The sequence below is a fragment of the Hemicordylus capensis genome, chromosome 5, assembly GCF_027244095.1.
Source record: "Hemicordylus capensis ecotype Gifberg chromosome 5, rHemCap1.1.pri, whole genome shotgun sequence".
NCBI classification, from domain to species: Eukaryota; Metazoa; Chordata; class Lepidosauria; order Squamata; family Cordylidae; genus Hemicordylus; species Hemicordylus capensis.
In genome coordinates this window covers 58,232,200-58,249,311 of record NC_069661.1, presented here as the reverse complement: position 1 = coordinate 58,249,311, position 17,112 = coordinate 58,232,200, and the positions used below count along the sequence as shown (strand labels likewise).

Below are 17,112 nucleotides of genomic sequence, written 5' to 3'. Positions count from 1 at the left end.
TGTGTGCTCAGGCTGTGTACACGGCTGAAGGCTGGGATACAAAGCTGGGCTACCCACAAGGGCAGCACCATGATCAGGCTCCATCCCAGCGCTCCACATGAGCAGACCAAACCAGGCTGGGCTACCCTAGCCTGGGTTGCGCTGCTCGTGAGAACAGCCTTAGAATCTGCTAAGCATACAGACTAAATTGAGAGAGGGTGATTGTTGGGGTGGGGGCAGGAAGAAATGCTGCAGGCAAAGACAGTGTGAAATGAAAATGTCAAAGAAAAGAGCAGAGTGTGACATAAGCAGCAAGAACAGTTTGCTCAGCACAAAATGTACGCCTTATCTTCAAAGATTACAGCAGTGAGCATTATTTGTTAGACAGATTTTGGGAAGGAAAATGTTGATCCCCTCTACTGTTCTTGTATATCACCTGTTCTAGATGATGGTTGCTCAGATTCAAGTGTAGTCTGATAAACTCAGGAACATCATTTTTCTTTCTGTGTTCCAGTTCCTAACAATCACTTTGTTTCCGGGGATGTATTTCTGTATGAAAGTCAACAAAACACAAACCCACCAACTTTTGAAGAACTAAAGGCTTGACGTTTCACTTTCATATTTTTAATTTCTTCTTCTGACCTAGTATAACTACAGTACATTGACTCATAACATCATGTCAAAACCAGCAACTCCTTTGCTTTTTCAAAGACAGCTTTGTTCTCCTCTCCCCTTTCAAACTGAGGTCACAGAATTACCTGTTTATACATCTCTGAATTATCCAGGGAGGCACCCAACAGAACCAAAAGCTATAGACGACCCTAATATTTAATGATGGCAACATGTATTGAAAATCCCATTTGGGGTTTTTAGAAATCCCATTTCACCCACCAGCTAAAATTATAGCCTTTTATTACTGTATAAGGACCAAGTAAAAAAGTTAAGCTGCATAATATCTCTGTTGTGTGTGTTGAACAGAAGAGTTTAAAGTTCTAACTCAAATGCTATTTCCCCCCTCTTGATCCTTTTATGGATACATGCTTCATCTGCATTTGATCAGAGGTTTATTACATAAAGTGATATGCACAATGGCTATCCATATCAGGCAGTTCTCCATTGACAGCTAAGATTTCTGTTCACAGTAAGTGTTTTAGGATGAGTAAAATGATACTGAAGGTAGTTTTTTGGATGAGTATACAACCCAGGTTGTGTAGATCTCAGATCTATGTTGATTGGGTCTTCAGGCTGGAGTTTTGATTGCTGTGGAGTAACCCAAACATCATGCCAGTCTTTTACTGTCAGCATATTCTGTCCAAAATTGTCATAAGTCTTGCCAGATCTACTTAATTGGTTCAGGATGCTTCTCAGATATGATATGGAACCAGGATTTAATTTTGGCTTCATATTTATTTTATTATCTGTGGACCTCCCCAAACTTCCGTCTCTGGGTGACATCTTTCCCTGCTCCTTTGGACACAGCACTCAGAAGAATTCTACTTTCAGTTCTCATTCAGAATAAGGCAGTATTGCTCATTACATCTGAAACACATAGGGTCCAAAATAAACCAGGATATGAACCCAAGATTAAATGCTTCCAACTTGAATGCAAAGGACACAGGGAGCATACAGTCCCTACATACTTTAAGGCATCACACAAAGTCAGGGTTTAATCCTCATTCTTCCTTTTGTCTGAAGTGGCACCGAGGGCTATGATGATGGAGTGTAGGGAGTAGAGTGCTCTTAAGGGCTTGCTTCTATGGCAGTTCTGCTAACCTGTGGCTAAGGCTGTGAAAAGTCTGCCCCAGGATTTTGAAGAGCAAACTCTGAGGAAGAATTCTATAGGGATTTGTAAAATCAAAGCCAAAAGTGTTCAAGTTTAAGCCTTAAGTGAAATTCAATAAGGCTATTTTTTTTAAGCTGTGCAAAGATTTTTTTTTTTTAAAAAAGAGGGGGGCAGTTTCTAATGAAATGCTCAGGAAAATATGCCAAAACTTGAGAGAGAAAGTGTTTTGAAGGCCAATGAACTAGCATAGAGGAAAGCTTTTAATTGTGGTGTTTGATAGTGCTATTGCTGCCTAAATATTTTATGACATTATTAATCTAACAAAAATAAATTACCAACTCATCATTCATTACTAGAGCTAATCTCCTCTGCTGATTGTTAGATTGAAATTTGTTGCTGGGGAGGAAGGATGAGTCAAACATGAAAACATAAGTTTTCCACTGTACACTTTCAACATGTGTTACATTTGCCGCAGTGAGTGAGGACAATTAAAGAAAGATGGTGAGTTCTGAGTCTTTGGGGACTTGGCATAGCTGACATTGATTACAGCACATGAGAATAAATTTCTTGGCATTTCTACACATCAGTAAACACTGGCAGAATCACAGATAGCTGTATCTTGTCTATGTCTGGTCAGAATTTTGAAAGAAGTCCTAATTAGCATTCAAACAGGTTCAGTGGCGGTCCATAGCATTCAGCTAATATCCAAGTGGAATATTCCCATTATAATTGCTTCATTCTTGTAGATAGCCATTAAATGACAGTTGTTGTTGTTTTTAAAAAAGCTCAGTTGGTTTTAATTATCCTATTAGATTGTTATGCTTCTACAGTGGAGTACAGTTCTTGGCCAAAGGAAATAGCCATAGGTTGAATTAATATGTTCCATGTGACATTGTCTCCCTTTTAAAAATGGTTCATATGAACATATTGCCGCTTACCACAGATTCTTTGTGTAGATGATCGCTAGAATCAAAAGTTGGTTGGAATAGTATTGAAAATGGAGGTGAAGGAAGGAAGGAAGGAAGGAAGGAATAATGATAAAATTAAAGACATAATGGTTCAAGAAGAACAATTGGGAGGAGAAGATATGCTTTCCAACATTTCAAAAATGAAAATAGAGGCACTCTGGCATGTTTTTTACATTCTTGTTTTCACACCGAGGACTGGCTGATTCTTCTATCCCTGCAATTCAGAGGCAGTCCTTTCATGAGGCGAACTTAATCAGTCACCTCTGGTGATGGGTTATTGGGTTGTCAGGTCATCAAGATGTCCCCTGCCACACCCATTGGAGCAGCTCTTTATGACCAAAATGGCATTGCAAGCTTTGCAAGGAGCACAGGGAGAAAAGAGAAGACTGCCCTCTTTTCCTCATATTCCATACAAAGCTTGCAAGAAGCACGAGGAGAGAAGAGGCAGCTGCTGGCAACCTTCCCTCCTCTGCTTCCAATCCATGCTATTTTGAAAGGGGGCTGGCCCCCTCCAGGACATAGGACAGGGCAGCATTTGCTTCACCTGAAATGCCGAGATACATTTGACTGCCCTTGCTGCAGTAATACACTGCTAAATGATCTTCTCCAGTTCAGGCTTCTAATCAGCCAAGAGCCCATGATGAATAGGAATTGCCTCCAAATGGCCAGCCTGGAAATTCTTGTAAACTGTGATATCATCATCTGTGGCCTTGCCCCTGGTGTCCCACCTTCCGCAGATAGGCAGGTGGTTACCAGAGATTTTTCTGTGGTGGCATGATGATCATCTTGGCAATCCCTCCCCAGTCACATTGAGACTACAGATTTTAAAACAGCCATCCCATTCTCTGTAGCCTGCGATGGTAAACTAGTATTGATTTGTATTCTTTTATATTGTGTTTTCAACTGAGTTGTTGAGGCAGGTCCAATGTGCTGGAATAGTGGGACAGAAACTGAGGGAGGGGGCGCGGAATATAGTTTTCTTTGTCTGCCTTTTAGGCTGTTAGTAGACCACATGACTAACACACAACTGTATACAAAAATGGTTGTAGGCTAGTACTGTTTTTGGCCTTGTTTGTGAGGCATTTATTGTCGAATCATAAGGATAGCTAAAACAGGCTATCATGCTTTTCAAATAATTCAGTTAGATCACCCTTCCTTACTGTGTCAGATAGTTGGCAGCTTCAAGAATTAAATGTTCCATTCTGCATTATGTCAGAAATAGCACATTTCACTCCACAGCTCATCCAAGAAATGACAGAGCATTAATGAAACAAGCTCCTGATCCTTTGCAAACCTCCTGAAGCCCATCAAGTAGCATTTTCAACTCAATGCATTTTGAAGCTTTCATTGTAGTTTTCACTTAATGCAGCATTTGTAATATTGAACTGGAGCTTTGACCATTCTAAAGGTGGAACACCGATATACAATGGGTTGTATCCAAATAAAGTTAGTCATGACTACAGGTGAAACTCGGAAAATTAGAATATCGTGCAAAAGTCCATTAATTTCAGTAATGCAAATTAAAAGGTGAAACTGATATATGAGACAGACGCATTACATGCAAAGCGAGATAAGTCAAGCCTTAATTTGTTATAATTGTGATGATCATGGCGTACAGCTCGTGAAAACCCCAATCCACAATCTCAGAAAATTAGAATATTACATGGAACCAAGAAGACAAGGATTGAAGAATAGAACAATATCAGACCTCTGAAAAGTATACAGTGTACTGTGCTTGATTGGCCAGCAAACTCGCCTGACCTGACCCCATAGAGAATCTATGGGGCATTGCCAAGAGAAGGATGAGAGACATGAGACCAAACAATGCAGAATTGCTGAAGGCCGCTAATGAAGCATCCTGGTCTTCCATAATACCTCATCAGTGCCACAGGCTGATAGCATCCATGCCACGCCGCATTGAGGCAGTAATTGCTGCAAAAGGGGCCCAAACCAAGTACTGAATACATATGCATGCTTATACTTTTCAGAGGTCCGATATTGTTCTATTCTTCAATCCTTGTCTTCTTGGTTCCATGTAATATTCTAATTTTCTGAGATTGTGGATTTGGGGTTTTCATGAGCTGTACGCCATGATCATCACAATTATAACAAATTAAGGCTTGACTTATCTCGCTTTGCATGTAATGCGTCTGTCTCATATATCAGTTTCACCTTTTAATTTGCATTACTGAAATTAATGGACTTTTGCACGATATTCTAATTTTCCGAGTTTCACCTGTAAGCCCCACAGCTAACTTCTCATTGATTGCAATGGTTTGTCATAGCTCACTTTTTTTTTTTATATTACCCCCTGTTGGGACCAAACATTTTGCACATCCAGGCCCTGAACCATCTAAGTTATTGGAACTTGAGTGAGTAATGCCTAACTTGATCCTTTCAATATGACTTAACATAACTCAAGCTGTGTTTTGGTTTAAAGGATTGATCCAAACATTGTGCAGCAGGTACCATGGACACTTCCATGGTAGTGTCAATAAGAATAATACAAAGTATTGACCTGATGAAACCTTGTAGTGAGAAAATGTAACAAATAACATTTGGAGGGAAAACCCCTCGCAGATTATGTTTTCGAATAAAGAGAAAAGGGAAATCCTAAGAATGCTCTAAGACTGGAATTGGATGACATGATTGAGTCTGTTTCTGTAAACAATGAAATTAAAATTCTCAGTGAGTAACTGTTAATACAGAACCACAGGTTTTATTGTTATTTTTTTTTATTATTCTTAAATTTGTATACCACCGTTCATGAAAACAGTCTCAAGGCGGTGCCTTGCCATACCACGTTTTTATCCATTGGTCCATAACTTGCTTTGTTCATATTTATGACAGGGGAGTTATGAGACCTCCAGGGACATATTTTCAAAAGGGCACAACAGCCTGCAGAGAGAAGGGGAGATAGTAAAATTGCCTTCCCCTTGCAAGCATCTATATATATATTTCTCCTGGGTGTGCCCAGGAGAAATGCGTCCCGGCAGCCCAGCTGATTGGCTGGGCTGCGGGGGCGCCTGATTGGTCCTGGCGGCACACCCAGGAGAACCAGCGGGCAAGGAGTGTGGGCGGCCATGGTGGCCGCGGAGCCGAGGTGGTGGGCCCGGGCAGAGCCGAGCCGGCGGCTGGCCAACCCGGCCGCAGAGGCCCAGCCACGGAGGCAAGGTGGCGGGCCAGGCGGCAGCGGCGGGCCCGGCCCGGCCGCGGGGAGGCCAGAGGCGGCGGGCCCAGCCGCAGGGAGGCCAGAGGCGGCGGGCCCGGCCCGGCCGCGGGGAGGCCAGAGGCGGCGGCGGGCCCGGCCTTGCCGCGGGGAGGCCAGAGGCGGCAGCGGCAGCGGGCCCGCTTGAGGCACAGATGCTCTGTGCCCGGGCCCACTAGTGAAACATTAATCTGGATGTCAGCCTCTGATTTTTTGTTGTTGGTGTAGATTTTGTTTCCTGCTTATTTGATGTGTAGGTTTAAATGATTTTATTTTCATTAACACCCTATATTTAAGCTTTGTTTTATTGGATTTATTTTAATTCTGTGAAAAAAATTAAAATCTTTAGAAATAAAAGGTTAAAAATCATACAGAACTAAAAAGTAGGAAAAGATGGTATCTTGGTGAGATCATTCACACCATCAAAAACTGTGTTTTACCCGTTTTTGGGAGCTGTGTGTGCTGCCAAATTTTGGTTGTGTAGAAGCAAGATAAGAGGGAAACCTGGGTAGAAGTGATTGTGTGGAAGTGAGGCAGGATGAAAAAAGCTACCCAGATTTTCCTCCTACTTTGCTTACACACCTTAACTTCCGCCCAGATTTTCCTCTTGATTCCACATGACCAAAAATTGGGAGCATACACAGTTCCCAAACCTGAGTAGAACACAGTTTTTGATGTCATGAATGACCTCACCAAGACACATTTTGTTCCTACTTTTTAGTTCTGTATGATTTTTAACGTTTTATTTCTAAAGATTTTAACAGTTTTCTAAAGATTTTAACAGAACACAGTTTTTGATTGTGTGAATGACCTCGATATCTGGCAGAAATACTGTTAAGATCAGAGGTGCCAACAGGATTTTCTGGGGCCAGTACACAGTGTGTGGTTTGGGCCCACCACGCACAGGCTACTGGCATGAGTTGATGCCTGGCAAGAGTCCCTTGCTATTACTACAGTTTTCAGTTCTGCACATATCTGCCCACTTATTGCTGCTGCTCCTCCAGTCACACATCCACATACAAATGGGGTAAGAGGCATCCCAAGCATGTACAAGTTTACAGCAGAGTACATCCTATCAATCAATTTTTTATTAAATTACTTGCATGTTAGGGATATTCCTGAAGTTAGTTTTATTTAGAAATAACAGTTTTTCTTTCTAAAGCTTTTAAAAATAGAACACAGTTTTTGACTGTGTGAATCACCTCAGTATCTGGCAGAAACACTGTTAAGATCAGGGGTGCCAGCAAGATTTTCTGGAGCCAGTACACAGTGAGGCGATTCACACGAGTAGCAGAAACAGCCTAAGGGAGCCCAGCCCGGTTTCTGCTGCTCATGTGCAGCAATGGGAGCCATGTGGCTCCCACTGGCAAGCCCGCCTAAATGCCCTCCCCCTTAAATGAGGTTAATGGAGCATGCGCTCTGTTAACTCCATTTTTTTGGTTGTGTGTCTGCGCGCGGCTGCTAGCAACCCTGGTGGGCATACTCAGGAGGGGACCCCAGGAATGCACTGCACACTCGCGCAGTGCATTACTGCGGTTCCAGGGGGCGGTGCGCCATGCAGTGGTACTTCCCTTTGTCCGACCCCCGGAGCTGCTGGACGGGCTGCGGCTGGGCGCAGGAGCACCCGAGTGAAGCTGCTGCTCATCTGGGTGGGTGATCTGCCCACTCAACAACGGGCTAGTAATAGTCTGCGGGGAGAGTGGGTCAAACCTGCTCCCCTCGCAAACCCCCTTATGGTTCTTCACACTAATCGTGTGAAGAGCCTCAGTGTGTGTATAGTGTTGATGTTGCTGACCATGCAAATGGCACCCGCACATGCATGGACACCATGTACGTGCTGATGGTGCACTGGGCTTTTGGGGATGTCAACCGTCCCAACAGGAAGCTCAAAGGAGCGGTGGAGAGCAGGTAAGCAAAATACTCGAACTGCGGTTTGGGCACATCCCTATTCCATAGGATTGCATTGCCCCTGGGGCCCAGAACAGCAGGTTCTTATGTACCCTCTTCTTGGCAGCCCTGATTAAGATGATGTGGAGGTTTGATGATTACCTACCGTTGTGCTGTCATCAACATTGTTGCAAGAGATTGCAACATTGTTGCAAAGAGCCCCTGGTGGCGGAGTGGTAAAAAACTGCCGCCCTGTAACCAGAAAGTTACAAGTTCGATCCTGACCAGGGGCTCAAGGTTGACTCAGCCTTCCATCCTTCCGAGGTCGGTGAAATGAGTACCCAGAATGTTGGGGGCAATATGCTAAAATCATTGTAAACCGCTTAGAGAGCTCCGGCTATAGAGCGGTATATAAATGTAAGTGCTATTGCTATTGCTATTGCTATGACCCAAAAATAGTTACTGCTATACAACAGAGTAGCTACTGAAACGTCACTGGCACACCTCAACAGGTCTTTGAACTCAAACACATACAAGTCTCTCAGGCAAATTAACAGGTTTCAATCTCCCCTCCCCATTTTGAAAATTCTTCCTATCATGTTTTCTTGTTAAAAATAATAAAGAAAAAATATGATGATGATGATGATGATGATGATGATTAATTTGATTTCTATACCGCCCTTCCAAAAATGGCTCAGGGTGGTTTACACAGAGAGATAACAAACAAATAAGATGGCTCCCTGTCCCCAAAGGGCTCACAATGTGATCAAATGTGTTGTGACATTAAAAAATGAAGACTACCTATTCATTGCAGTTTGACACCTTGCGCCAGTATGATTCATCCTATCAGCTGCTTTAAAATTCATAGCAAATACTGCATTAATGTCATCTAGAAACAGAAGAAGGAAAGCAATAAAGTGAGCAGAGACTGTATTGTTACCACTGAAGACATAGCCAGTGAGGGAGGATTTGCATTTAGACATTTGTATGCTCTTAGCATCTGTATACCCTTTGATCATAAATGGCTTTAAATATAAGCAGTCAAATATGAATGTAAGGTGGCTGAGAGTCAGTCGTCGTCGGCCTCCTCCTCTTCCTCTTCCAATAGGCTTCTCATAAGTCCTGCCTTTCTGTGGGTAATTGAATTTTGAAACTGGCAAACATTTTAATAAGAGATGGAATGTAAGCATTGGTCCATGTTATTTGGATTCTGGTGTTGGATCACACTACTATTTGGTGAGCCTTTCTGTAAAGCAAACTAAAAAATATTGATTTATCTTCCTGTGAGTATCACTCCTAGAATTTATATAATTTGAGCTTCTGTCTCTGCTGATTGCCCCAATGGAAAGAAAACAAGTTGTTCTAGTAAGAACTAATCAGCCTCCTTTCCTTTCACTGTCTCTACATCTGGACTAAATTTGGTGCAAATTGAGGTCTACAAGTTAGATCTCTTACTCCTCAAATGTTCATGTGTCCGCCATCTTGGATCAGGGTTGATGTAATCATTACAAACGGCACCACTGAGGTGTCCCTGTGTGTCACTCACTACAGCTGTTCCAAATTTGGTTCAAATAGGTTAAACAGTCCTCAAGTTAGTGCACTTGCCTCTCAAAAGTTTATGCATCTACCATCTTGGATCAGGGTGGGTGACATCATCACAAACTACACCTTTGGAGCATTCTTATGTGTCCATTCAACTGTATCAAATTTGGTTCAGATAGGTTAGACTGTTCAAAGGTTAGTGAATTTGCACCTCAAAGGTTTACGTGTCTGCCATCTTGAATCAGGGTGGATGACATCATCACAAACTACACCACTGAGGTGTCCCTGTGTGTCACTTACTGCAACTGTACCTAATTTGGTTCAAATCAGTTAGACAGTCCACAAATTAGCCAACTTGTGCCTCAAACCTTCACATATCAGCCATCTTGGATTGGGGAAGATGACATTAACACAAACTACACCATTGAGGTGTCCCTACTTTGGTTCAAATTGGTTAAGTGGTTCACAGGTTGGCCCACTTGTGCCTCAAAAGTTTATGACTCCACCATCTTGAATTGTTGTGGATGACTTCATCACAAACTATGCCATTGCGGTGTCCCTGTGTGTCACTCACTGCACCTGTACCCAATTTGGTTCAAATGGGTTAGGCAGTCCACAAATTAGCTTGCTTGTACCTCAGATGTTCACACGACCGCCATCTTGAATTGGAGTGAATGACATCATCACACACCATGCCATTAGGGCATCCCTATGTGTCCCTACAGCTGTAGCAAATGTGGTTCAAATCAGTTAGGTGGTTCACCCTCAAAAGTTTATGCGCCCATCATCTTGAATCGGTGTGGATAACATCATCACAAACTATGCCATTTAAGTGTTCCTGTGTGTCACTCACTGCAACTGTACATAATTTGGTTTAAATTGGTTAGACAGTCCACAAATTAGCCTGCTTGCTCCTCAGATGTTCATGCAGCTGCCATCTTGCATTGGAATGGATGACATCATCACACTCCATGCCATTTGGGCATCCCTATGTGTCCCTACAGCTGTAGTAAATTTGGTTCAAATCAGTTAGGCAGTTCACAAGCTAGCCCACTTGTGCCTTAGAAGTTTATGCACCCGCCATCTTGGATCGGGGTGGATGACATCATCACAGAATACGCTGTTGAGGTGCCCCTATTTGTCCCTACAACTGTACCAGATTTGGTTCATATTGGTCCAGGCATTGCGAAGTTGATGGGCGGGGGACACACACCCACACAATGCCAGGTGATCTCATAAGCCTACTGAAAAGTAGGCTAAAAAAGAAGCAGACCAGTCCTAGAAGCTTATGCTATCAGTTTCTGAAGAGACAGCTGTCTTGAGACAACTTTGATTTTTTTAAAATGTAAATCTTTTGGGTGTCTTGGCAGAAGGGTAATAAAAAATAGAACACTGTTATCTTATTTGACTTTCAGTTTTTACTGTTCACAAGTAAAGCTTGGACAGACATACGATCCCAAAAATATTACTTATATTTGTTGTTACAGCAACTGTTTTAGAGTTATATGCTGTGTTCTTGTTTATAACATTCTAGCTAGCTTGGATAATATGGTAGGTGGCTGAATTCCCATTATAATTAGCTTAATATGCTTTATCCTCCACTTTTTCTCAGCTTAAGTTACCGAAACCCCTTCTGAACAAGAATTATGCCTATGAAAGCCATTACTGCTACTACTATAATATGTATATACAGTCTTTGACAAAAGTTCTCAAAGAGGTTTACATAGGAAAATGATAAATAAGATAGTTTCGTCTCCCAAAAGAGCTCAAAATCTAAAATGAAAGGTAGACACCAGCAAAAACCACTGGAGAGATGCTGTGCTGAAGTTGGAAAGGGGCAGTTGCTCCCCCCATCCCCGCTTAAATATAAGAGAATCACCACTTTAAAAGGTATTTGAAAACCATTTTGCCATTGGAATATAACTTCTTGTTCATATTTTGAATTTCAGAAAATCAGTACCCTGATGAGACAAAATTAAACCAATCGTTTTAAAATCCAGCTTTTAAATGAGGCTTTTAATCCAGCTCCTCCTTGATTTCTGGATTTGTGGTCTGCCCTAGCTTTAGTTATGATATGTAAATAAGGATAGTCAAGTAATATAATAAATCATTTTGGTTTATTGGTTATCTTTCTGCTAAGACACTCAAAAGAATTAGTTGTGTGTTGGGGTTTTTTAATAAACAAAGTTGTCTGTTCAGTTCAGATCCCAATGAATCAATTCATTTCCAAGGTGCCACTGTCCTTTTTTTGTCTCAGTTTTTGTGCAGAGTTTTCTTCCTGTGATATGTTCTCGAGTTCCATGTGTCCTTTGGATACTTACCTGTGTTCCATCTATGCCAAGGAAAGGGAAGTAGTTAATCAGCCTTCGAAGAGAGAGCAGGATGACAAGATGGAGCCACTATGCAGTACTCGATTCCCATTCAGAGATGTCCCATAAGCTCTAGCTCTTACACACTTAAAAAGCGAGAGAAGGTGTTTTGGAAGAGCAGTAATTAACTAGATGTGCAGCTCTTATTTTGAGGATGGATTTGATCTGACATATTTATTGACAGACATATTTAGATATATCTGGGAGGTAGCAATTATCTCACGTTATTTCCTTTTGCAAGTCTCCTTGCAGACCTTTTTGCTATTGGAATATAACTTCTCTTTCCACATTCTGAATTTCAGCAACTCAGTATCCTGATGAGACTAAGTTAAACCAATAGTTTTCATCCAGCTCTTCTTCAATTTCTGGCAGTCCAAGGACGAGAAGCTGAAAGCCAAACTCATTTTGTGGAAAGCATAATAATCGCTGACATAATAAAGAGAGGCAATTCATCTCTCTTAGCAGGGTTCTTCTGCCCTGTTCTCCAGCTACCTTCTTGATGTCTGCTAAGACTCTTCACTGCACAGCCTTTTCTACTCTCACAAATTAACTAGGGCATGGGTGAAGGCAAATATGTGCCAAGGAAGAGTGGCAATGTTGTTAAGTAAAACCTAAAGGAAAGTACTCCTATTTCATCTGGAGACAATTGCCAGCTTATGCAGATTAGAGATTTCCCATGTCTATGGCCAACCTTGCTTTTGAAGATTAGTAGCTGTGATTCTTCCTGAGTCAGTGCCATGACACTTCACACTTGATAATAGCTGTAACCATAAGGGTTAGAAATAAGAGAGTTTTCCTTTGGCAGAACAAAAGTACAATTCAGTGTGCATACCCTGGGCAAGGGCTTGATATCCCAGCCATAGCATACTAAAACCAGAACAATTTGTTTTTAGTTTTTATGATTTAAATCCCGCTTTTTGCCTTGTTAAAAATAGATGCCAGCAATAGGAGAAGTTCAGCTTTGCTGCTGAACAGTTTAGCTAAGCTACATTGCTGGCTTAGTGGTAGGGGGAAATTTCAACAACCTTCCCTTCCCTAGGAAGCATTCTGTGCCACCCAAAAATATGTCCCTATGAATCCCTCAGGAATATGTATTTGGGAGTGTCCCTGAAATATTCATATTCTCTCTCTCTGTCACACACACACACACACACACACACACACACACACTGGTGCAGCCTTAGTCTGGAATTCTTCAGATACCCTGGTGCTACCCTGGAGCTTCTGCCATTGCACTCGTGCTTCATTAGTTAGGATGTCATTCAGTGAAAGTGGGAGCCTAACTTAACTCCCTCGGAGGAATATTGCACGGGTGTGGTGCCTTCACTAAATAGACCTTGCCTAAGGTATCTGCAAAGATATTCCAATTAAAGGCAGGCCAGGATGTAGGACCCCTGTGGCGAGTCTCAGGCTGGTTCATACAGGAGCAGGTGGTCTGCAAAGCCAGCAGTGGTGCCAGCGTGGTGGTGTGGTTAGAGTGCTGGACTAGGACCGGGGAGACCTGAGTTCAAATCCCCATTCAGCCATGAGACTTGCTGGGTGACTCTGGGCCAGTCACTTCTCTCTCAGCCTAACCTACTTCACAGGGTTGTTGTGATGAGAAACCTAAGTATGTAGTACACCGCTCTGGGCTCTTTGGAGGAAGAGCAGGATATAAAATGTAAAAATTAAAAAAAAATCAATCAATCAAAGTGAAATGAATTGCTGTTCCCTGTTCAGGGTATTTACCCTGAACAGGTATCAGCAATTTATTTTGATTTTGCAAATCTTATATATATTTTCCATGACTTTACCTTTGGGCCTTGTACTTTTCCTTGAATTATGCTCTGAGACAGATAGTCTGACTCCAGACTTTCAAGAACTTTGAAAACTGTGGTTGTGATGCAGTGTAGAGGCCTCATGCATTTGTACCTTTTTCTGTCCCTAAAGGGTTTCTCTGGGATTTAGTTCATGCAATCAGCATGGGTAAGGCTATATGCCACTTTGCCTTTAGGCAACTAAATGACTTTAGACTGCAGGTAAGGATCACATGATTGCTTCTGCATGGAGAAAAGAATGTCTGCACATAGAAAATTAGCATACAAGGGGGAACGGCTATGCTAGAACCTTTGGGCCAGTTCAAATAATACCATCCTAACCCATGCAATTGGAGGGGGGGCATACCAGGTGGATGCTCTTTTGCAGCATCAACACCCTCCTTGTTGATCCCTTTCTTATGTGAAGGGGTGTTCATCTGAATGGCAGCTCCGCATGTTAGTTTAAGCTAGCATTTGGAGCAGGTGTAGAGTGGCCCTTTGGATGAATCCTTCACATAGTAAATGACTGTGCCAGAAGCACATTGGGACATCACAAAAGACATCATTACAGGCATGTTCTTGGCATGTCTCCCCTTTAATCGCGTGAGCCATGGACTTATCATCCAAACTGGCCCTTTGTGCCTCCTCACTGTCTCTCATCTGCACAAGACAAAGGGCTCTTTAACCCTACATCATGACCGTGCAAGTTCTCTCCTAGTGCCCCTCAGTTTCATTTGCCTGCATTTTGGCTTGTTCAGAGAATTGACCGTAGAGCGGCATCACAGGAGAACTCTTCCAGGACCTCTGTTGTTGTTCATGCTGCAGAAGAGGAATTAAAGATTCTTTTTCCCCTGTGCCTGAATGAGTGGACGCCTATTAACAGGAGAGCACTGAGAGAGCCTCTGGGAGGAGGAAGGCTGAAAGTGCCTTCTGCCCCCCAGTTTGTGCATAAGGAAGCCACTGAGGTGCATCATAAGGAAAGAGTGAGAGCGCTGCTGAAGCCAGATGGGAAGCCTCAGGGGGCCAGATTGAAGCCTCAGGTCTCCAGCTGCCTGTCCCTTGTAGATTAGCCCTTAGTTTGAATCTCTCCTTCTTTTTAGGACGCTGGAATGATGACTTATTCTTGCTGAAACTAAAGTCCTCTTTGGGTTCTGTTGTGGTTTCCGCCTCAATAGAAAATGACACGATTATCACACGGAATGTTGGAAATGCTTCTATTTTATTGCCTTTTTAATTGTGTGGGGTTTTCCTCTCTCCTTTCTTAAAACTACAGCTGCCACTTTTCTTGATTCCCACCCCCCTAATGTTTCTTTTTTTGTTCTTTCCAATCTGACAGGTGTAGAAGATGTGGTAGCAATAATGATCCCTGAGCCAAAGGGAAAGGAGATAGTGAGTCTGCTGGAACGGAATGTTACTGTGATGATGTACATAACTATTGGAACCCGTAACCTGCAGAAGTTTGTCAGCCGTACCTCTGTGGTATTTGTCTCCATCTCTTTCATTGTTCTGATGATCATCTCCCTGGCATGGCTGGTCTTCTACTATATTCAGAGGTTCAGATATGCAAATGCCAGAGACAGAAACCAGGTGAGTGCAGAGGGATACAAAGGCAAATGCACGCACCTTGAATTTAGCCAATGTAAAAGGGGGGAAAGGGGAAATGCATGAAAAACATACAAGATCTGTGTTATATGATCCCTATGGCTTCCCCATCTCTGAACCAACTGCAACTTCAAAACAAGGACTTGTTTTGCAAGGGCTTTTGCAAGGAGTTGCAGCTTCATGGACTGACGTATGTAGAGCGCACACAGCAGTATAGTCAGATGGTTACCAAAGCATATGTACAAATGTAAAGTCCATTTCATCCAGGAAGGCACATAGTTTTGGTGGGTCAGCCAAAGCTTGGAAAAAATATGCTCCTAGCTGCTGTACCTGCAACTCTGGAACTCGCTCACCAGGAAAATTAGTCAAACCCTACCCTTTCTACTTTTAAGTATACTATAAAGACCTTTCAGGCTTGTGACTTTTAAACTTCTTTTTGATGGTGACTTTGCTCTAGCTGCTGTTTTAATTTTATCATGTATTTTGTGTGTGTGTCTTTATGCATTGGTTTTATGTGTCTTATTGATTTTAAATTAATAGGGATAAAACTTGGAAGAGATTATATGACATCAGGGGTTCCCAACCAGTGGTAATCCAGATGTTACTAAACTACAGCTCCTGTCGTCCTGTCAATTTGTAGCTGGGGATTATGAAAATTGTAGTTCAACAACATCTGGAGTACCACTGGTTGGGAACCCCTGTATCAGAGATACTGAGCATTCTCCCTAGCATGATACTGTGTCTAAATGCAATTGATGCTGCTTTACACTGCTTTATTGGTCCATCTAGTTCCATATTTAAGCTGACTGGCAGCACTGTTAAAGGAAGATTAACCTGGTGGGGTTTTTTCATGAAAAGCATGTGTCCTCCCATGAACTACAATCTCTCACCTAAACCACAGTCCATGAGTAGGCTCTGTATGGCTGACAGAACATTTAAACAACACAACCACGTGGGTGGGAGCTGATTGCACAAATCTTCGCCACAGAATCAGCTCTGTGCCAAGAGCAGATAAGTGGCCTCAGTGTGAGTGGGAAAATGCTTACATTGCATGACAGTTCTTAGAATTTTTAAATGCAGGGGAAATGTTAGTGGGAGGAGCTTTGACTTATTCCAGTGTTAGTGGTCACATTTTAAAAACCAGCCTCTTTCCATTAGTAGCCTGAATAACAGTTCCCTCATCATTCACCCTCCCAAGAAATGTTTCACTTCACTGCTAGCTCAAGGTTGAAATGGCCAGCACTGTTAATGGCTGAATTAAATAATTGAGCCCAAGTTACAATCTGACAGTGTAAGAATCTTGCTGAAGCTAACTAGTCTGGGTCTGCTCAGTGTCTGGATAAGAGATCGCCTGGAAACCATTAACTTGCAGGGACCTTGCAACCCTAAACAGGCTGCAGTACATGGCTAGGCTACTATATAAGGGATGGGGGGACACACACATGCTGTGCAAACTTGAGCAATGTCCCCCCCACACACACTGTTTTTTATTTCAGGAATAACAGTATTGTAAGGTCAATTAACACATTTCATTTTTAAATGAGGAAAACAAATATGAAAATAAACCAATCCAAGACTTTTAGCTGGTCTTTCATATTGTCTTTATTTTCTCTTGAGCATTTAGTAGCTAACATATAAGGATTACTTAGCAGTAGTAATCCTTTAAAAAGTGCTGCATGGTAACTAGGGATGTGTACAAACCTGTTCAGAGGCGGTTCGAACAACCGGCTGTTCGGCCAGTTCGAAGGCGAGGGGACTGCACTTTAAGGGCAAGGGAGGGTGCACTTACCACACACTCGTGCCAGGTACTTCCTGCTACTTCCAGGCAAAGGGGACGGGGTGGCAGGGAGGTGTGCTGCCTCCCCGAAGGAGCCTTTGATAATGGAGCGCCGTGGGGGGGAAGTGGAGGGAGGGGTAAGTGCACCCTCCCCGACCCTTAAAGTGCGACACACACACCGCTTTTGAACCTCCCACACCC

The 17,112-nt window shown here is 42.6% G+C and overlaps 1 protein-coding gene across 3 annotated transcripts in view; it reads left to right on the top strand.

Moving 5' to 3' along the window:
- The window catches only part of RNF150 (ring finger protein 150), a 159,600-nt gene that overhangs the window by 79,835 nt on the left and 62,653 nt on the right, over positions 1-17,112 (top strand). For all 3 annotated transcript variants that reach the window (XR_008308274.1, XM_053254342.1, XM_053254344.1), the window contains exon 2: positions 14,869-15,119. Coding sequence is in view for 2 of the 3 variants with exons in the window: in XM_053254342.1 (XP_053110317.1) it covers positions 14,869-15,119 (251 nt within the window). In the remaining variant the exon portion in view is untranslated. The remainder of the gene's footprint in view (positions 1-14,868; positions 15,120-17,112) is intronic.